The following is a 21,843-nucleotide window of genomic DNA, read 5'->3' as shown; positions in this document are numbered from 1 at the left end:
AGGAGCTGTGCGGATCCAAAGATCGGATGGGATAATCTGTCAACAGTACAAGTATTCGTGAACTCAACAAATCTGGTTGATGAAGAAGAGCAGCGCGATGAAATTATGTTGTGAAAGAAAGTTGAAAGAATCCCCAATAAAAATAGTCCCAGGCCATGTAAGGGACACAGCGAAACGGAAGCGTTTGTCCTGAACGCAAAACACTGTGTTTGGTGGAAGACTAAACCTGAACCTGAACCTCACCCGTAACACAGCCTCCCCACCATCAAACACTGTAATAGCCGGGTCATGCCGTGTGGGGGCGCTATTCTTCAGCAGGGATGAAGGAAGCTGGTTGATGGGAGGATGGATGGAGCTAAATACAGGACAAAACTGGACGAACTGTCAGAGAGTGCAAACGAATTGGGAGCTAGTTTCTACACTTTTAATTATGTCAAATAAATAAATAGATTTTTTTTTTACTTCCTTATAAATATTTACCTTCACAAATTAAATGAATCAATTTCAGACGGAAGCAGAAACACCGGGGAGCGTTCGTGGTGGAGAATTTTAATCATCCGTAAAAAGGATTAAGTGATATCTGCCACTTCACAAATGATGTGAAATGAGTACAAATCCACTGTAATTGTTGTGGTACATCTGCTGTCAGGGGACCAAAAAAAAAAAAAAACATGAGCCATTTAAAAAGTTTTTTCTTTTTTTTTTTCCCTTTCATGAGAATACATTTTCATTCCAAATTCAGAATTTAATAAACAACTCCACATGAAGTGATTGCAGCTGCCAGTTCTCTAATTTAGCCAATACCATCTGAACTCTGAGATGATTAAGGATTCTTGGATATGCTGATATGATTGAAACGAGTTAAAGTGGTAATTGTAATTAGAACACATTGACAATGATAAAAAAAAAAAAAAAAAACATTTCATCACACTGCCAAGTTTTTTTTTTTTTTTAATCATCAACCAATGCAAACACTTGAATGAATTGGCTGAAAATGACTTAAATTGAGTTTCTGGGTGTAAGATCGCATGCAGGCTGAAATTGCTAACAAAGTACTCAAACAAAAATCTAGCTGAGAATTATTGGAGATAAAATTGATCCTGATATATATAAAAAAATAAAGAGTAAAGACAAAGAATTGCAAGGTGCATTTGTTGTGTTTTAATCCAAAATAAGGGTAAAAATGAGGCTCCCCTAACGAGTCTCAGCGAGCCCCGTTGTTAGGGGAGCCTAATCTGCATGTGTAGTTTGATTGCATCACAGCACACTCACGCTGTGATGAAAACCAGCAACTTCTACTCCTCACTTGTTTTAATTTCTAACTTTTTTGGATTTACTACTGTATCGGGTGACTGAGAATCTTCACCAGCATGTTGCGTTTATAGGACGTAAACCCAAGCCAAACAACATAGTCTCAAGTATCAGCTTGACCAATGCTTTGTTTGGCTTAAATATTTTAAGAACCAATGGGATGCATCACCTGGTACTCCAGGCGGTCCTACATCTCCCATCTCTCCGACACCCTTGTCACCCTTCATTCCTGGTGGTCCCTGTGGTCCTGCAGAACAAAAGACACATACTCATATACTCAATATATGGAAGCTAAAGGCTTATTTCTGTTATTTAGTATAATGCTGAAGGAAAAAAAAAAAAAAAAAAAAAACAATCACCAGGGGGTCCTTGTCCTCCTGGCCGGCCCTGCCTGCCAATGTGTCCTGGGATCCCTGGAGCGCCTTGGGGTCCAGGATTACCTGGAGTACCATCTTTCCCTGGGGGCCCTGGTCGACCAGGTGATGCCACCATCTCCACAGGCATCTGCATGCGAGACATGTAGTACCCCATTCTCTCTAAAAAAGAGGGGGCGTAATTGAAAGATAAAATATTCCGGAGCGACAGAGGTACTTGTACTACCAAGGACAAACAGTGTTAGATTCAACAAAAAGGGCACAATTTACATAAGAAATACTGCATAGAACGCATCCAGACGTCTGCACACGTTTCGAGCGTGCCCTCACCGTCAAAGATCTTGATGACCTGTTGCCGTATGAAGCTTTTGATGTCATCGTAGTTGACGAAAGCCTATTGACAAAGACGAAGAAAAAGAAAGCGTCAATGGCAACTGCAAACAGGAAAACATTAATCAAGCAGATAGTTAGAAAATGTATTATTTACAGAAACAGATGGAACCGGCGAGTGCCCGAAGCCACCGCACTCACATCTTTACACAGCAGAGCCGAGTATAAATTAATCTGCAGCTAGTTAAAATTAAAAATTCAATAAAAATAGCCCCGGCCACAGTGTGGCGAGAGGACTAAAAAGGAAAATCTCACATCGTTTCCTGGGGTCCCAGGGCTACCAGGAGGTCCTGGGAGTCCATCAGAACCCGGACTTCCTCGTTCCCCTCTGGGTCCAACCGGGCCCATCATGGGTTGGGCATCCTTGCCGAGATATCCCCCCCCACCTGGTGGACCTGGTCTACCTCGCTCTCCTGGAGGACCCCTCTGCCCAGAGGCCCCTGGTTCCCCCTGTAATACAACACACAAGTTTCAAGATAGTCTAAAGACAAAAACAAATATTGTCCATCTTCTTAAAAGAGATAACGAATGGGCCTCAGAGAAATTAAACATTTTATAGCCTACTTTGGAAAAAAAAACAAAAAACAGTTTGAGTGATTCCCCTGTCAGTGCCCACATTCATTAGCACCTCTTGTAAAGATGTGAAGGAGCCTTAAAATAAAGTCAATAAAGTAATCTCACACGTACATTTTGAAAAGTCCAACTTTTACTTTTAGTACGACGGTAAAATGTGACAGAAAACCAGTTCACAGAGCAAGCAGGATTATAACGTTTCCACCCTACCATCACAAATGTAAACACGAGGAGTATACTCCACTGGAACAATGGGCTTTTTTTTTTCAGATGGAACGAAGATTTTGCTTTTTCTTCAACAGACACTCCAGGTGGGTTTTTGCTTAAAACAAGTCATCAGTATGCAGGAAAGCATCCCGTGCCCGCTGTTGAGCACACTTCGCAATTTCTCTAGTGTACTTAACAATGTACTCAAGTACAAGTGGCGAATCTTGCAAGAATGCATCGTGAACTCTTTCCATATGTAAGAAAAAATAAAATGGGTTTTGAACGGGGGTTCGACAGGAGCGTGTGGACAAATCAGAAGAGACATGGTTCAGCAGAGAGAAAAAGGCAACCTTCTTCCATGCTGTTGAAGAAAAGCTTTGGGATGTCCTCAGTAGGAGAGAACATCAAAGAGGCTCCAGAATTCTGGACAATCTAGAGAGATTGTTACTGGAGGAATGAACAAGGATCCCTCTCTCTGTATGCTCCAACCTCGTGGATTGTTATAGGAGAAAACTAAGTGCTGTCTGTGAGCAAAATAGTTGGGTACATGTATTAATTGTTAGACGTACCAACAACTGTGACACTCAACTGGCTAAATCTATTCAAACTAGATAATGGATTTTTTTATTTTTTTTTATTTAAATTGACTTTACATTACTGCAATAAAAGTTTAATTAATTTGTAACCTTCTTTCCCAGAGGGGGTCAATAAAATCCACTGATGTTGTTACCCACATTTTTCAGTTGTTTTCTTTTTCTTTCAACCCAACACAAACAGAATATGTTTGAAGAACAGTCTTCAGCCTAATATCTATTAGGATTTTGATATTCTAAGGAGCAAGCCTTTCAAAGGCAGCCCTCCTCTGCATCTCCATCACTTCCCACACAGCAGCACTCGCCATTCAGCCAGTGTAAACACACTCAGAAACAGACCTGCTACATTAGCGACAGTGATTTATCGGGGACAAAGCAGCCCATAATGGACGTCTAATGTTTACACGTCACAGACAGACAAGTGCTTCCTGAAATAGAGAGCGGTGAGAAGAATAGAGGATCCCGTTCTTGTCGTTTCTACGCCGTTCTGCACTGCTAAAAACCCTGACAATGCTGTCCTGTCAGCGTGACAAATAGCCTCATCTAGCATCTCCCCTCATGCTCAATAGCATTAGCCCAGAAGCTGAAGAATAACTCTATCGCCATGCCCACGGACTGTAAACTACTGTCGGCGCAGGGATCCGCCAAACCTCCTAGCTCTGTAGCTAATCTCTCCGCATGGAGGGCAACTGGCTGCCAGTCTGATGAGGGGTGAAGTGAGGCGAGGAGGGGAGGGGGAGGGGGGGGGGGAGTCCGCTGGGGGGGTCAGAGGGTTAGTGAAGTGATGTCTGTGTTAAGTGTGGGTGCTGAGCTGGCAGAAACGGCAGAGAAGGAATGCTTTCAGGACCATCGTGCACCAACAAAAGCCTCCCTGGGCTGGAGCTCACCAGAAAAGATCAAACCTTCACTGATTTAAGACGGTCTGCGGATGCAATGGATGGCTGACGCACATTACCACATCATTCTGAGTCATCCCCTACCTTTTGACCCGGCTGTCCGCTGTCCCCCGGCAGGCCTGGTGTTCCCTGGCAAATGAAAAAAAATAAAAAAGGAGACAGTGTTTGAAAATCTTTGCTGATCAAAACTTGAAAAGTGTGGCACGAATTTGGAGTCAACGGTCCCGAGTCAAAACTTGCAATCGCAGTTAAAGCTGCAGGTCTTTTGGGGGTATACGTTTACTAATTTGGCAAATATGGAAACAAATAGTTGTTCTCCTTATTTGCAAAATTGATCAAGCTTAATCTGTTTGGACAAAAGAGTTATCTCTGAACAGCGGTTTGTGTGAGGTCTTTTGCAGCTTTAAGCAGGTTTTCTTCAAAAGGTGCTGCTATTTTTAGCTCTATTCCTACAGCATGATGCTGCCACCTCCTCATTTCACCTAGGGCAGGGGTCAGCAACCTTTACAACCCACAGAGCCATTTTTGCTCTCGGTTGAGCTAAACAAATTTTGTTTTGAGCCACAAAAGTCACACATCTATTTGAAGCAAGAGCTTGTTTTATAGTATACTATAGGACATTTGTTTATTTATTTTTTTAAATTAAAGATCAACAGTTATTATTTAACCAACAGTATTTTTATGTTTAGGTTTAATAATTTTTTTTTCAATTGGACATTTGATTTTTGTAGCAAATTGCATCAAAATGATGAAAAAGCAAGTTGTTTGCAACCTATTGACAAAAAGATACTTCATTTATCTATAGTAAAATATTCTACACACCATTAGTTTCTTTCTTTCTGGGAATGTGTTGCACATATTGCAGAACTAAATGCATCCTTAAAGCTAGCAATTTTAAATTACCTTTACATTTAGAAAAAAAAATGTCCCCCGCATTTTTGGTCTAAGTTTTAAAGAGCCAAAACTGAAGATGTAAAGAGCCACATGCGGCTCTGGAGCCACAGGTTGCAGACCCCTGACCTAGGGGATGGTGGCAGGAGCCTGTTGTCCAAAGCTGTTTGGTATTATATGAACTGACCCTTCTGCCAAGGGTTTGCTGTGTCCCATACATGGCTTCTGGCCAACATTAAAGGTTCTGTATCATTCTTTTTTTTGACTATAGGCATACATATGATTAAATACTGCCTTTTGGCAATATGGAGTATTCAGTTGTTATGAAATATTAGTTGCTTTCTGGTGCCGCTCTGGTGCTGCCTCTGGCCTGTTGGGGTCACCCGAGAGCTGGTGCAGCATGAGATAAAAAAGAGAGCAGTTGCTATGCAGATTAGGTGATACAAGAGCCACTTTATCTCATCTTTGAGCAGAAATTATCACACTCTGCCTCACATCACTGCTTGTTGGTGTGTTTTACTGGGCAGGGGCGGCGCGGTAAAGGTAGTTACTTCCTGGGGACGGCGGGTAAACAACGTTCTACGTAGACCGGTCATGCTTGCTTGTTTTCTCGAGAATTACGCAGACATGCATGAATCAAGCCAAATATCACTTTGGGTATGATTTTGATGAAGGATTAGTATCATAACATGCTCAAAAAAGGACATATAAGCCCTTTAAACAGGGGTTCTTGCTACACATTTCTGACAGATAAGTTTCTCTCATAAATTGCTTTTTTGCCAGTCTGCCAGAAAGACCAGATTTGTGGTTTGTACAACTAATAGTTGTCTCATCGAGAGCATGAGACAAAACCTAAGCAAAACCTTTCTGCAGCTCCTCTAGAGTTACTATGGGTATTTTAGCTTCTTTCAACAATGGTCCTGTTGTGAACAACAGCAGACTCACTTATCTATTGGTTAGTCTTGTGTAATACTCTTTCAATTTTCAGCTGATGGACTGAAAAGTGAACTCTGTGAGATGTTCAAAGCTTGAGATATTGTTTTATAAAGTACAGTAAGTCTGCTTTATACGTTTCCACAACTTTCTCCCTGACCTGTCTCCAGTGTTCCGCCTTCTCTAGAGACGTTATGTGCTTCTCTGTACTACAGGTTCAAATTGAAAAAGGAAAGAATGCTTTCATTTGCCCTCCAATTTGAACTGAAACTGTTAGAACTCGATTCACTGAAAGTTTTTTGTTCCATTTTAAGAAACTGGTAACTGTAATCCTTTGAACAGTGGCCAACTTTCAAATCTTAAATGATCAAATTTTTATGCTGTTACTGTAATTATAACTCCTGGATTTTAAATGTTTGTTTACTTTTGTCCACAATGACATGGACCGCTGCCTTTCTTGGTCGTTCATCCCCTCCCACCACATCTTTGTGAAAGAGGTTCTGATCTCAAAGTTTTATTTATTTATTTTTTTTTTTTTTAACTGGTTATTTAAAGGGTACAAAAATCTTCATGATGCTATTTGTCCAGTAATGTTGTCTAACAAACTTCCGACGCTTTCGCAAAATAGCTGGATTTATACTAATTATATAATAACGATAATGATTAGTAGCTAGATGCTACTTACGTCTTTACCAGCAGCACCGTCATTTCCAGGCTCGCCCTAAAAGTCAACACAGAGAGTGACACACGATAAAATAAAACCCAATTAACTTTGCTTGCAGGGGAAAACATTTAGAAAAGAACCAACCATGAGTCCTGGATGTCCAGGTGATCCTGGAGCTCCAACCATCCCTGGGAGGCCTCTATCTCCAGACTGACCCTTATCTCCTTTAATACCCTATTGAGGAAGGTTAGTAAAGGGACATCATTCACTTCTTCACTGTCTAAAGAGAGTCTTTCACAGGAGAAAAATAAAAATATTCCTTCAAATTTAGAAAGGTTTAGCTCCTTAAGTTTCTTGCCAAACGTATGAAAATATAGGCATATTTGAGATTCACTCTTACCACTCCTGATGGACCAGGAGGCCCTGGAGATCCCGCTGGCCCCATGGGACCCTGAGGAGAAATATAAACACATTGCACATGTTTGACGTGCTAACAAATTTAACAAGTAAACCTGTGCATAATATATCATGTTAAAAAAAGGCGTGTTTACGATTTGGCCTGGAGGTCCTGGTCGACCCTGAAGTCCTGGGGTACCAGGGTCACCCTGCAGAGACCATAGATTAAACTTCAGATGTTGCTAGGGTTATACTCCAAGTTTCAATGAAAAGTTTATTTAATTTAGATAAAATGATCCTTTTGCAAGTTTGCAGAGAAATAACATGATCTTGTAACCATCATCAAGCTCCTGACATAATTCTGGCTGGATTTTGATTGTTCTTTTTGGTAAACTTCCTTGGGTTTCCCCAAAGAGTTGCAACATACGAAGTCGCAGCTGTCGTCTCAATTTTTTTTGTGAACAATATTGCAACGGACTCCCTTTCTTTAAAGCCCAAACATATCACAGATTTGGTGACCGAAATGGTTTAGATATTGGAAGGCAGTGAGGAAATTGTGATGAGGAGAAAGAGAAATATAATTTCTAATTTTACTTCACAAATGTTAAATAGAGGTAGGTTTTGAGGCTTGGGAAGGATATTGTTCTCATTTAATGTCTATCTGCTTTATTAATTAGAAAAGACAATGTTTGGCATCAATGAGCTGTTGGTACTATAAGTTGTGTTTAAGTTTCTGGGGGGGGGTATGTAACGTCTATGGGCGAGAGTAGGTACAAAACTCTGACAAATCCATGGACTGAACAGCAAATATTGATTAGTTTTAACAGGCCTGCAGCTCCCACAAATAATGATTTTTATTACCTTTTTTGTGAATGCATAATGTATTAACTACTTTCAGGGCGGAAGGATGATTTTACCAGTAGGAATTAGTGGAGCGAATGGACCATGCTCATGTTTGAGCAATGACCAGTTAATTTAGGTTGTATGCTGCATTGCAGTAGATGGATTGGTGGGTGAGTATCGAAACCTCATATTTAATGGAGAGAGAGATGGCAAGCCAGTGGAGTGATTTAAGGAAAGTGGTGATGTAATCATGTTTCCTTTGACAACTAGAATAGCGTCTGTTTTTGACACGTCCAGTTGGAGAAGACTGCCGTTCATCCAGGCTTTTACTTCCTCAAGACAGTTGGTAAGAGTGGCAAGTTATGGTGATGAACCTACAGAGCTGCATGTCATCTGCATAACAATGAACATAATTATTGTGGTGAGAGATGATCTTACCAAGGGGGAAAATGTAGAGAATAAACAAAGTGGGCACAAGGAGAGAACCCTGAGGGACACCATAGTCTACAGTTTGAGTCCTGAATCTTGCTTCCTCTATGGAGACATACTCATATCAGTCAGAATGGATGGGGCGAAACCATTCCAGAGCTGTCTCAGTCAATCCTGCAGAGTGCTGAAGCCGGTGGAGGAGGATGTTGTGATCCACAGTGTCAAAAGCAGCGCTCAGTTCCAGGAGGATCAGTAGGAAAGGAGAGCCAGCATCAGAAGGTAATTTGTCTCACTGACCAGAGTTTTTGTGCTGTGAGCTGAATGAAAGCTGGTTTGGAATATATCATAGATGTTGACGGTGAGATGGCCTTGTAGACAAACTGCAATTTTTTTTTCCATTACTTTGAACAAAGATGGAAGGTTGGCAATAGCTCTATGGTTGACAATCGGGTCTAGATCAATGGTGTTTTTTTTTTTAAAGGAAAGGTTAATGGCAGTTTTCAAGGTAAGTGGAATAGAGCTAACCTGAGAAGAGTTGTTTGGCACTCCAAAGAAAGGAGACAGAGTGTGAATTTACTTGTTTTTTTTTTTTTCTAACTTGAGATATAGAGATTATGTAGATTATTTTTTTGAATATGTTCAAAATAAAAAAAAAGACACCAGTAGTAATTAAAGTATATCAATAGCATTCAGTTCCAGGGTCCTTTTCCATGGCACACTTATTTACTCTGGTGGTAACAGTTGTGTACAATAGTTGGAACTTGGTCCCAGTGGTATGTTTCAACAGGACAATTGTCCTAAAAACACTGCAGCAAGTAAGTGACCACGGACATATTTATGTTCAAATAGTTTATTGCTTATGTGGTAATCTCCAACCTCTCATGCCTCAATCAACCAAATATCTTCTTTTTTTTATCATCAGTCACCTCTGGTTTCAGTGCCATTAACACGTGTGTACCGTATTTTCCGGACTACAAGTTGCAGTTTTTTTCATAGTTTGGCCGGGGGTGCGACTTATACTCTGGAGCGACTAATGTGTGAAATTATTACACATTTTTACTGGTATATAATTACACCTGTTATTTTCACACCAAATCGCAAGAGGGCGCTCTAGGCCTGTGTTGAATCAGACGTAAGCGACGTAGAAGCGGAAGTGCTGCATCTTCTACCTCCGGAGTTAACGGAGTTATTTGAAAGTGACACAGAGGATGAAGATTTCACTGGATTTTAGTTATTTGGAGTGAGACGGGCGCTTTGGTTAACTTCTTTGCATGTTATTTATGCTAGTTATCTGAAAAGCTTTTAATATGTTATGTTAACATACCAGGCACGTTCTCAGTTGTGTCATGTAGCGTAAGCTAACCGTAAAATTATTCAGCCTGTTGTTGCCTCCGTTCTATTTTTATTTAAAATTGCCTTTCAAGATGACATGTCTGTTGTTGATGTATATTATCAAAAAAATTTTCCCCAAAAATGCAACTTATACTCCAGTGCGACTTATATATGTTTTTTCCTTCTTTATTATGCATTTTATGGCTGGTGCGACTTGTACTCCGAAGTGACTTATAGTCCAGAAAATACGGTACATATGAATGGAACCCTCATTTTCCTTCAAATTACTAAGGGGTGAAAATTGGACAGTTAGGTGTTCCAACAGTACCACAAACCCAGACACATCAGAACTGGGTTTGAAATAATAAAACAAGCAATCATTAAGCTTTATGTCATGGTAATGTGCTCAACACTCGAATAAAACGTATGGACTGAGGTTAAAAGATGTATCGTGGCCAGGAAATCAGATTCTACATTAATGTCAGGGCCATCAGTAATGTGTGGTTGTACCGCAACCTGCAAAGGAACATTTTACTTAATACAGAATTAGCAGATAATATACATGTATGTATAAATTTAGAACATTTGGTATAATTTTAACCCTGTAGATAAATGTAAATCTACAGTAAATTTAGAGTTATGCATCAAATTCCTGTTTTGCAAGTTTTATGATTAAGCCACCCTGTAAAAAGAACAATTCAAATACATCAGCAAAAATGCCAAGTTTACATGACATGTACTCCTATGACGACTATATGTAAACTTTTCAATGAAATTCAAGTTTCTAAAATTTTGGCTAATTGAGGTAGGGGTAGAAAACAAAAATACTAACGTCATGTCCTGGCCTGCCGGGCGGTCCTTGTGGGCCTGAAGGTCCAGCTTCTCCCTGTTGGGATGTGACATGATTTCAAATTGTAGCTGAAGACACAACAGGGATAGGACTAAAAGTACTTTGATCATAATCGAGCATGATGTGCAGGCTGTAACCGTAACTGCACAGGCAGAACAGACATGGCGTGATGGTAAAGCAATGGGTTTGTTGACTGACCTTCTGTCCAGGAAAGCCAACGTGTCCCGTTTTCCCTTTGAATCCCTGAGGAGAGACATCAAGGAGAAAGAGGTCGGTACAGCTACAGAAAAAAAAAAACAGATATGCGCAGCTGCTGAAACAAGAGGAGGATTGTGTTTGAAATTTCAAACATCTGCTCTCAGGTAGAACAGACTGGGTCAGTATGTTAAACAGAAAAAGTAAGGAGCTTAAAATGGAAAACCGTGTAATTGCTGTGCCTCTACAAATATTCTTTTTTTTTATTCTTTCTTTTAAAATTGCTTTCACTTCACAATAGTAGCTAGTTTGTGTTGATTTATGTCATAAAAACTCAGCAACCTACATGGTCACTTGTGACATGACAAATTTAAAAAAAAAGGCGTTCATGCTGGTAAAAGGTCCTTTTTATTTAAGAAACTGTAAATGAGTCCAAGGATTCATTACGTTGTCGCTAAACGGACAAGAGCATACCTTATTTTAGTTCCAATCCATGCATTTATAAAGCAAATTTAAAAACAGCAAATAGTTCATATTTCTTTTTAGAATGCATTGTGAATAAAATATAGAGAATAGATGGGATGAATGATAAAGGTGATACTCACTGGGATTCCTCGAGGTCCTGCTGGGCCTGGAGGGCCTGTCTCTCCCTGATAATGGTAATAAAAGCGAACACAGTCTGTCTCAGAAGATTAACTACTAGATGCAAGTTTTCTGCAGAAGGATTATCTGCATGGGTTTTGGCAGATAAGTCACATGATTAAGTGGTGTGACTTACCCGCAGTCCTGGTTTCCCATCTTTTCCATCTATTCCCTCTATGCCAGGAGGGCCCTTTTAAAATTGCACACATATCACGGGATAGTTCCAAACAGCTACACCAAGGATCACATATCTCGAAAAAATAAAAAAAAGTAAAAGGTGAATAACATATTTACCATCAGCCCTGGAGATCCAGGTGAGCCGGGTGGCCCCGTTGGTCCCTGGGAGCCTGGGGAGCCGTCATTACCCTTCGGAAATATAGTGTTTATTGTCCCACATGATAACTTTCTAAGCAAAGAAAGGATGCACACAGTTAACTGCTTCAGCTGTTCTCACTTTTTCTCCTTTTGACCCAGAAAGGCCTTCTCTGCCAGGCTTGCCGGCAGGACCAGGAGGACCCTAGGATGACAAAGATATTAACATTTCACACCAACATTAAAATAACCATTAAAGAGTACAGAAGATTAGTTAACGAGTTTACATACTGGTGGTCCTGGAAAACCTGGCTGTCCTTGGAAACCCTAAAATAAAGTACATTGACACTTTTATTTTATTTTTACTGATAACAAAACTTTCAAAATTATGATTTTAAAACAACAGTTTGACAACGGATTTTGACAGTTGTCAAAAGATTAATTTCCAACCCTGGTAAAGACGTTTTAAAAGTTTTTTTTCTTTTTATTACAGTAAGTGAATAGTACATTATTTTATTAGAGTAATACAATTTTCATAGAGAGACATGTCTAATTTAAGAATAATTATTCAGTTCTGAAATATGTTAAGAAATAATTGCTTTTACAAAAATGACCAATTACTGGTTCCCCTTGCTATCAATGGTTTGAACAACCCCCCCTTTTTGACAGCAGTCTCTCTGTGTAACTGCTTCACAAGGCTGGAACATCTAGCGAGATGCATTTCATGCACTCTAACAATGTTCCCAATTCATTTGGTAGAGGAACAGACTCAGATACATAGCATCATACATCACACACCATTACATCAGACCAACATGGAGTGTTTGTTCCTGAAAGCTCACCAAGTCACAATAACAAATTTTGCTGGATGATAATTGTTTTAAATTATCGTGATAAATCACAATATTGTCATTTGGAGACTTTTTTCAAATAATATGATAATGGCACAATAAAGCAAGTATATCCTCTCGAAATGCCGCCTCAAATAGAGCAAGCGGCTGGCCGCCGTCATTTGGCTTTAATCCAAAAAGAACTTCCACACTGCAGCGGTCGTGTTCGTCTTTGACATCAATTAATTTTTTTTGTTTTCTTCAATTTTCTTTTCGTTTTTCTTTTCGTTTTTCTGGCTCTCCCTCACGGGGCTCTCATGCTAAACTTTGAGCATGTGCCTACCTGACACAAGGTTTAACTTCTCTTAAACTGAGAACGAAGGTGTGAGTAGACACCAACGCGCCGTACTGAAGAAAACTTGTTTTCCGGTCTCAGAGAGAGGAGATGGCAATACAAAGGGAAAACAAGCAAGCACGCATACGCAAATTATCATACTCATTTTAATGAATCATGTGATTAAAAGTTTTATCATGACAGGCTTACACGCAGGTCCAGTGTCCCAGTTGGGTTTAGCAAACTCGGCATCTTTATGGTTTTGAAGATAGCGTGGAATGTTTTTTTTTCAAACCCGCCAACAAACTGGGGTTTGCACGCAGTGTCTAATGCCTGTGATAGGCTTGTTGACCTCAAGATGCCCATTTCTACTCTAATTCTCTTACAGCGAGCTTTAGACATTTGATTATGCTGAATCCACTCAACAGCATTTCCACATACATATGAACTTCAGAGACAACCCACTTTTAATACACTAAGTCATATTTCATGACGTTGACTGACCATTTATCATAATTATTGCAATTCAGGTTTTGTTGGTAGGCTTTCCACAAGGTTCTGAAGCATGTTTATGGGGAATTTGACCATTTTAGAAGTGCTTTGGGGTGGTCAGACAATGTTGAGTGAGAAAGCCTTGCTGTCGGTCTCCCCTCTGATTCCTCCCAAAGGTGCTCTATCAGGCTGAGGTCAGGACTGTAGGCAGGTCGAACAGGTATTTTCCCACCAAACTCACTCATCCATTTGTTTTTGGACCCTGCTTTGTTTGCAAAATTCTCCGAAATGTCTTTGTGCTGCAGAATTAAGATTTCGTTTCGCTTAAACTAAGGTCCCAAACCAAATAATAATTAAAAAAAACTGTGCTGGTTGCATCCTTTGACATTCATCTAGCTTCTAAGGGATACCCATTATTTCTGAAATTTCTTTCTGAAAGAAGAGATTGGAATTGGAGTTTGATTCAGTGATTTGGAGGGGTGAGCGATATATTACAGCAGGCGTCCCATTCTCATAGTCGTGTGTGGTGACAAAATAAACAATCGTTGACATGACTGGGATTTTCAGCAAGATGAGGAAAGGATTTTTTTTTCTGTGGTCATTTCCTGATTTATAGAGATCAACATGCAATTGCCTTAGTTAAGTAGCGTGCACTCTTGTCTTATTCTTCTAGCGTGGCTAAACGAAATGCCGTGCTATGTTGTTATATTTATACCCAAGAAACAGGAAATCATAGATTACTATTTAAAGTTGTTAGAAAATTACCAACTAAAAAAAAAAGGAATATGAAAAATACTTTAATCAGTTCATTTTAAATTGGTTGCTACAAATGTTATCAATTGAGTCAAAGGTAACTTTATTTAAAAAATAATACTTGTTAACATGGGATTTTTCCCGCTGAATTAATCTACTTTGAATAAAAATTAGATTTTTCACATAATTTATGTGTGCCTGATTAAAATTTAAATATGCTAGGCCTTTTTACACGTCTTTACCAGGGTTGGCTACACATTTGTGGGTGTGTGCACCACGCATACCTGGTCACCTTTGGAACCAACAGGCCCTGCTGGTCCTGTGTCTCCTTTAATGCCCTGCACACATTGAACAAATAAGGTATCTTCTTATCACACACACGTTCTGAAAACAGACAAATTATTAATTCGTGATAAAACACTGACTGGAGAGCCAGCCTGTCCTTGATATCCAGGGCTACCAGGAGGACCCTACAAAATGAAAGGAAACGTTAGGCGATATGTCACAACGTGGGCGTTTAGGTAATTTTGTATCACAGGGACAGCGCAATGACTCACTGATTCTCCCTTCTGACCAGCACTTCCTGGGCTTCCACGCTCACCCTTCAGTCCCTGACAAATGCACGAAAAAAAAAAAAAAAGAGCGGTGAATCAGTGTGGGCCCCTCGTGTCACTGGAACCTTTCTAAAAATTGACGGGACGCTGTCAGCTCTTTAATAACGAGATGGCGACTTACAGGCAGCCCAGGTGGTCCCATAGTTCCGGGATAACCAGGCGTCCCTGGAGGGCCCTGAAGGAAAGATCACAGGATCAATCAAACAGGGAAACCAATTATTTTTTCCGTATGTTATCATTTCAGGAGAAACTGGTTGTCAGGTATGTACCTGCTCGCCCTTCGTTCCCGGAAGGCCATCCGACCCTCTCTCACCCTGCTGGCCCTGAGGATGACAGAAGTGGGGACAGATTAGCAATAAAGGATAGGTAAAGTGCCTTGTAAAAGTATGATTATTAAAAAAAATTGTGTGTGTGTGTGTGTGTACTAGCACCTGCAACTGTTCGTGAACATTTTTTTTTTGCACATTTTACTAGTAAAGTGAGGACTTTGATTTTTTTTGTCCTCACTTTTTCGGGGGGCCTATGGGTTAGGTTTAGGATTAACGTGTCAATTAGGTTTAGGTTAGGGTATACTGGTATAGAGCTGGTTTAGGATTAGGGTCAGGGTTGAAAATGAATGGAAGTGAAGGTATGGTCCTCAGTAAGAATTTAAAACAAATATGTATGTTTGCGTTTGTGGGTGGGTGGCTATGTGTATGGGGAGGGCTCACACCAATAGAAAGTAGTGCATAATTGTGAAGTAGAAGGATAATTATTCATTTTCACTACGAAATTTGAAACATAAAAATATGAAAAGAGATTCAGACGCATTCACTCATCTCCCTCTAACACCCCTAGACAACACCCAGTGCCACCAACTACCTTCGGATGCCTATTACCTTTGTGTTATTCTTCTGAGTAATATATCAAGCTGTTCTGTGAAATCCTTAGACGTTTGTTTGACAACATTAGTGGTCTAATACTGTCATAAAGACCAAAATCACACCAGACAGGTCAGTGATAAAGCCTTAAAACAGCTCACAAAATGTAACCAAACTTTGAAAGTGTGTGGCCTAACGGGAAAACCCTGCCTGAGGTAAAGTAATCTGTTATCAGAACAACCATTGTCTGTGCACTTTACAAGTCTGGCCTTCATGAAACAGCAGCAAGAAAAAAAGTTGATGTTTTTTTAAAAAAAAAACAAAAAAAAAAAACATTAGAAGGCTTATATTATGCAGTTTGCCACAAGCAAAAAATGGGAAGTAGACATGCAGTAGAAATGGGAAAAATTATACTGCCTCAATGCACTATTCGTATGATGAAAAATGGTGGTAGCATCATGCTATGGGACAGCCACACTTGCTAGATTTATATTTATAAAATGTTTGGAAAAAAAAAAACATGTGTTACTTCTCAATTTGTGCACTAGCTTGTGTTTATCTAAAACATGATAGCCCAGTAAAATACACTGATTTGAGGTTGTGATGTGATGTTTGCATAACATAAGAGGTATGAAAAGTTCTGCAAGGCTGGATGTATATGTAGCGGAAATTAAGATAGTCATTGGCAAAGAGTAAAAAAAAAAAAAAAAAGAAAAAAAAAGAAAAAGTGACTTGTGGAAATCTATTTTTTTTTTCTTTGCACTTTAAGTCTGTGAAGCAGCAGGGTGGTGATACCGCCTGACAAAACGCTGCTGTTTTTGGTGTAGCAAACCGTTTTGTAACATCAAATATTCGGAATACTTTGAACTCATATTTCCAGTCGCAGATTAAAATGCCGCAGCCCAACGCTTCTTTTTTTTTTATAAAACGCGCACACAGAGCAACAAGAACGTGCGCATACGGAAAAGCTATATTAAAAGTTATCTGTCATCGTGCAGTAAATGAATACTAAACAACATTTGGGTTTTACATATTGATATGCACATGAAGGTATGAGCTGTTGCCTGGCAACTGCCTAAAGACTGTAAGCAAAGACAGATGAGGAGATAAAACTAGATTTACTGGCATTTTCATTTTAAAGAAAAGGTGGAACCTGCAACGGATTCGCTTGTATGGTTATGCAAATTTGAGCGAAAAGGTACATTTCAGCTATTAAAGATACACGTGTCTAATATATGGGGTGAGACAGTAGTGAGTTGGCACGTGGTTTGGAAGTTTTAAAACCAACATTTTCAGGAGGGCAAGCACACATACACGGCAGCATGCGGCAGCATCTAACACCTGCTTTGAAGCACAACTATGCTGCAAATGGATTTTACTCAGCGATCACATGGCTCCAGCATTTGGCACTTTCATTCTCTTCAAACAATAAATCAGCATGAGGAGGAAGGTGGGGGCAGAGAAGGGCTCTCCGGGCGCAGCTTTTACACTCTGGGAGGGAAACAGTTGAATGGCAGTCCTGGAAACAGGCAGCCGTCGTAGCTTTGCATCAAAATGGCCTCACATGCAAGAATAACGCAGCCGAGAATAAAATCCTTTTCCAAATCAACAAGAGCTTTTTAATGGTGAGAGGTTCAGCTGCAGAGAGCGCTTCAGGATGTCCGAGAGTGTCCAGCAAGCTCGTGGGCCATTTCCTACGGAGGAGTGTGCAACAGAACCCCGATGCCGCCAGTGTAGAGCTTGCGCGATGTTGGCAAAAGGTGAGGAGTGACAGCGCATTAGTCCACACAGGAGGGGGCAGGCTTTCTGAGAATGCTGGTTGGTTTTGCCCTTTCAACATTTTATATTCTGCTCTTCTGGTCATTTCGAACCTGTCTGAGTCAGGTACAAAATCATCCAAACTGTTTAAGAACCAGGACTTTTTGTACCAGCCTTGCCAGTTCATACCCAGCAACAGGAGTTTCCTTCCCATGTTGCCACCAAAAAATGTCATCATTATTATTATTTTATTTTATTTTTTGTAATCCTTAGAGACACTATAGGGATCTTCAGTTATGCGACTGGGCTATATAATTATAATCAGGTCAGTTATTTAGGTCTCATCCCATATTTCATAACAGTCTGCTGGTCCAAACAGGCATCAGAATCACAATCATTGGAAACATTGTGGAGGGAAGAAAATCTTCTTTTTAATCTTCTGAATGTTTTATCTGAACAATTAATCACAAATACTGCCAGAAATACAGAAATTAACTGTTATGCCATAGACGAGAGTATGGAGATTGGGAGCATGATAATGTTCATTTATTGGAACAAATGGAAAGCAGGAACGGAGCAAATGGGGGAACAAATTGACAAATGTCCAAAAATGTTTCCTAAGTATATTGGGACAATAGGCCTCTGACAAAAGCAGCAGAGAAGCCCTCAATGTGCAAGACGGAGCTAAGCAACAGGCTGAAATTCTGTAAAAAAAATACAAGGATGAAAAGCAGAGGAGTGGTACAAAGTTATAAACTGTGTATCTAATTGTTTGGGAGAACTGGAAAATCATTTGTCTGGGGAATAAAAGGTGAGAGCAGCCGCCTGCGGCGTCAAACATCCAAATAGTAATCGTGTTTGTGGTTGCCTCCGATTCAGAAGGATAGGGCTTACTCGCCATCCTAAATAGAAACACTGCTGTAAATAACAGGTGGAATCGAAACGTCCCCCAAAAGTTTATTTCAAGATTCTTCATGAAATTTGAATATGATTTATGTATTTTCAACAAACACGTAGAACTGCATTAAGTTCTGGAAGGTTCCACAAAGTGGTTACTAAGGGTCCCCAGCCTTATGTAGAGATTCTTTTGTGGCACATTTCTCTCACTGTCTGGATAGTTGTTGTCTGTAACTGATTGCCCAAATCAGCTTCTTAGACTTCCCAAACCACTGATATTAACAAATGCCCCATGTCAATGAAATAAGAAAGTGTTAACAATAAGTTTCTCCTGGGCTTAAGTTTCACATTGGTTTGAAAACGGCAATCGCTGGCCTCTTGTATTTAGCACCTGTTAGTGTACAACCTCCTCTGATCTTTGGAAACAGCTTTTATTTTATTCTTTTCTCATGAAGAAATATCCTCTGAAAAGGCCAACCATGACAATTTGACAAATGTTTCACATTCCTAAGTAAAATATGTTTGCAAAGTAAAAGTATTAATCTCTATTGACACTGACTGATCAGAACCAAATGAAAACGGTATATCTTTTTTCTCCATGTTCAAGAAGAGTGCGCAAAATCTCACTGCAACAGTTCGAGACTCCAATAGCTTGCTTAAATATTTGAGTAATCTTTCAAGCTTCTCGAAGGTTTGTAATTTTACAACAGAACACAGAGGAACCATGAAAAATGAAGCCAATAAAACAACATCTGTGTCACTGACAACGCTTTTGGCCATATAACTGCTGTTGGGTACCATGCAGGGATTATTGCACTTTATTAAGTGAGTTCAGAAAATGAGTTGGAACATTTCATTAATGTGATATAATCTTACACAATAAATCCTGTTGTACATGTTTTTTTTTCTCTTTGCTGCATTCCTTGCCTCATGACTTCTCTGCTTTATATTTCCATAAGTTCACTGCGAAACCCCTTTGTCTGTTCTTCCCCTTTAGAAGTAGTACTGTTAAGAAACGATTCCGTCGCTAATTAGGTAGTTTTATTTTAAAAGAATACATAACGCCGCCACGTACTTTTATTTTTACCTCTCTGTGACCATATGCATGTTCTCATTGGACTGAGATGACTAATTGAAGTGTGAAAACATGAGTGAGACTTACAGATAAGCCAGCTGGGCCCTGAGGACCTGGGAAACCGGGGGGTCCCTGTGGACAGAAAGCAATGACGGCGACACTTTCAAACACCTGAGACAGGCTGAACTGAAGGATAAACACAGATCAAAACAAGCTCACAACTTTAATTAAAGCAGGTATCTATTTATCCCTGGAAGTGAACAGCACTTTGCAGCACAGCGCAGAGCTAGATTCTGCTCTGGGAATTTGCATTTAGGATATTAGTTTAGATACAAGGATTTTTTTTCTCTCTCTCTCTCTCTCTCTCTCCCCACTAGGCCACCAGGGGGCTCTATGACCACACAGGAAGGAGCAGGCGCACACTCCGTTTGTATCGAGTCACTTCAAATCTGGGCTTTGAGACAAAAAACCCAGCGGTGGTGTTCTAAAACGATGATAACAAAGAAATGAATCCCCCCCCCCCCCCCCCCCACACTCTCACTAAAGTTCTGCCAAAAATAATACATGACTGCAAAGTACTCTAAACTTTCCTATTTTAACTTTCTCCTCTTCTCATAAATTTTCCACATGATGCTAAGTTAGTCAAACTGCGTAAGAAGTTTAATAGAAGCATCATCCAGCAGAGGAGATTGCTGAACAGAAGTTCACAGATGGGACCATATCCGTTAAAAAACAGGAAAAAAAAAAAAGCTGACATGTTGTTCAGGTGTCTCTGTTTTAAATGAGCGTCTGATGCTGATGGCAGAAGGCCTTACCATGATTCCTGGTGTTCCATGTGGGCCTCTTTCTCCTGGTGAGCCCTAAAGAGAAAGAAATCGTTCCTTTTTTAAGTCTGCTTAGACCTAAAAATCTGACCAGAAGAAGAGACGCAGAGAAGGGGGACACTCACGGGGTCTCCTTTTATTCCAGGTGTTCCAGGCGTTCCTGGAATTCCAGGTGCTCCGATGCAAGACCGATCACCCTGTGAGGAAATCAAACACACATTGGCATGTAGCGGCCCCTTGAACCTTATCACATTATGTCACATCACAGTCCTAAACTTCAATGTTTTTTTTTGTTTTTTTTTTCAGGCCTTTATGACAGACTCACACAAAGTCCATAACAGTAAAGAAGAAGGGTTCTTTTTTTTTTTCTTTCACAAATAAAAAAATCTAAAAAAGCTCGATAGCCATTCTGATTGAACCCCTTTTACTCTGATTTCCCAAAAAAGAAAGCAGAGCGAAAGCCAGTCGCCTTCAGAAGTCGCATAATCAGCGGAGTGGGCTTTGTGTCGGTCGGTCGTATGAAATCCTACCAAAACTCAAAGAAGCCTCTGACTGCAGTGTGGAAATGTGAAAACATCAAAAAAGAGACGCGACTACTTATGCAGTGCACCGCGTATCTCTACGTGCGGGCCGAGCACCCGGTACGGCAGCCATTTCAAAACAAACCGTTGCTTCGGTCGCCTGTGCCCTCTGCAGTCTCTCCAAACACTAGAGGTAGACAAGAGAAGTTATCAGAGCGCTGCCTCGCTATCACACACACACACACACACACACACACAGAGAGTGGATCACAGCAAGGCGCGCGCGCTTCAACACAATGCAAAACGAAGGACTGTCATTTCGCATTCATCACGGTAGCGACCCCGGTGCTGGGAACGCGGCGCATAATTCCACGTCTGGAGAATTATGCGGCGAGGCTGAAAACGCGGCGACAAGAAAAACCCCCCCGTCCCAGAGAAAGTCTCACCCTGTCACAGTTATCCAAGACCGTCGCACCAGGCTTGCCCTGGTCTCCTTTCTCCCCCTTGGCACCAGACATGCCCGGGACCCCTGGCAACCCCTGAGAACAGCCCTCTCCACATGCCTCCTGTGTTGTACACATAGAAATATAGTTCATTTCTATACACACAAGGATGCTCATAGACACACGTCATGCTGTAAAGGTGTATCTCAATAAGTTAGAGTCTTAATGCAAAGTTTGTTTCTTTCACTACCCAGACTTAAAGGTTGAAACTCGTGCATCGATTCATTACGCACAGAGAGATGTCATTTATGTACTATATTCGGTTCTCACAAATGTGATGATCGTAGCTTACGCTGTCGAGAAATTGTTACAGACATTGACAGTCATGACGAAGTGCAGCAAAACAAAAAAAAGTCACTGACAAGAGGGGGTAAGCCGCAAAAGGTCAACGTTAAAAAAAGCTGCCAAGTCACACAGCGTCGTATCCAAGCATAATAAGGGAAGATTGAGTGAAAGGAAAATGCATGATGGACAGAGGACTGCAAAGCAAGGCCATTTCAGGAGGCTTTTAGGGGAGATTCCCTCCTGAAGCAGGGACAACATTAGAAGAG

The 21,843-nt window shown here is 40.5% G+C and overlaps 1 protein-coding gene across 7 annotated transcripts in view; it reads right to left on the bottom strand.

Annotated features, from left to right (window-relative positions):
• Positions 1–21,843, bottom strand: part of col16a1 (collagen, type XVI, alpha 1) — a 116,712-nt gene that overhangs the window by 947 nt on the left and 93,922 nt on the right. For all 7 annotated transcript variants that reach the window (XM_036144974.1, XM_036144978.1, XM_036144976.1 and 4 more), the window contains 26 exons: positions 21,236–21,355; positions 20,935–20,976; positions 20,394–20,465; positions 20,260–20,304; positions 19,532–19,576; positions 15,124–15,177; positions 14,976–15,029; positions 14,798–14,851; positions 14,666–14,710; positions 14,525–14,578; positions 12,123–12,158; positions 11,974–12,036; positions 11,814–11,885; positions 11,656–11,709; positions 11,483–11,527; positions 10,881–10,925; positions 10,665–10,718; positions 7,384–7,437; positions 7,233–7,283; positions 6,977–7,066; positions 6,854–6,889; positions 4,429–4,473; positions 2,331–2,525; positions 2,016–2,079; positions 1,671–1,847; positions 1,481–1,558 (listed from right to left, as the gene is read on the bottom strand). In XM_036144974.1, coding sequence (XP_036000867.1) covers positions 1,481–1,558; positions 1,671–1,847; positions 2,016–2,079; positions 2,331–2,525; positions 4,429–4,473; positions 6,854–6,889; positions 6,977–7,066; positions 7,233–7,283; positions 7,384–7,437; positions 10,665–10,718; positions 10,881–10,925; positions 11,483–11,527; positions 11,656–11,709; positions 11,814–11,885; positions 11,974–12,036; positions 12,123–12,158; positions 14,525–14,578; positions 14,666–14,710; positions 14,798–14,851; positions 14,976–15,029; positions 15,124–15,177; positions 19,532–19,576; positions 20,260–20,304; positions 20,394–20,465; positions 20,935–20,976; positions 21,236–21,355 — 1,744 coding nt within the window. The remainder of the gene's footprint in view (positions 1–1,480; positions 1,559–1,670; positions 1,848–2,015; positions 2,080–2,330; positions 2,526–4,428; positions 4,474–6,853; positions 6,890–6,976; positions 7,067–7,232; positions 7,284–7,383; positions 7,438–10,664; positions 10,719–10,880; positions 10,926–11,482; positions 11,528–11,655; positions 11,710–11,813; positions 11,886–11,973; positions 12,037–12,122; positions 12,159–14,524; positions 14,579–14,665; positions 14,711–14,797; positions 14,852–14,975; positions 15,030–15,123; positions 15,178–19,531; positions 19,577–20,259; positions 20,305–20,393; positions 20,466–20,934; positions 20,977–21,235; positions 21,356–21,843) is intronic.

Source organism: Fundulus heteroclitus, chromosome 13 (genome assembly GCF_011125445.2).
Source record: "Fundulus heteroclitus isolate FHET01 chromosome 13, MU-UCD_Fhet_4.1, whole genome shotgun sequence".
Lineage (NCBI taxonomy): Eukaryota > Metazoa > Chordata > Actinopteri > Cyprinodontiformes > Fundulidae > Fundulus > Fundulus heteroclitus.
The sequence above is the reverse complement of the archived record's forward strand: the minus strand, read 5'-3'. Positions and strand labels throughout refer to the sequence as shown.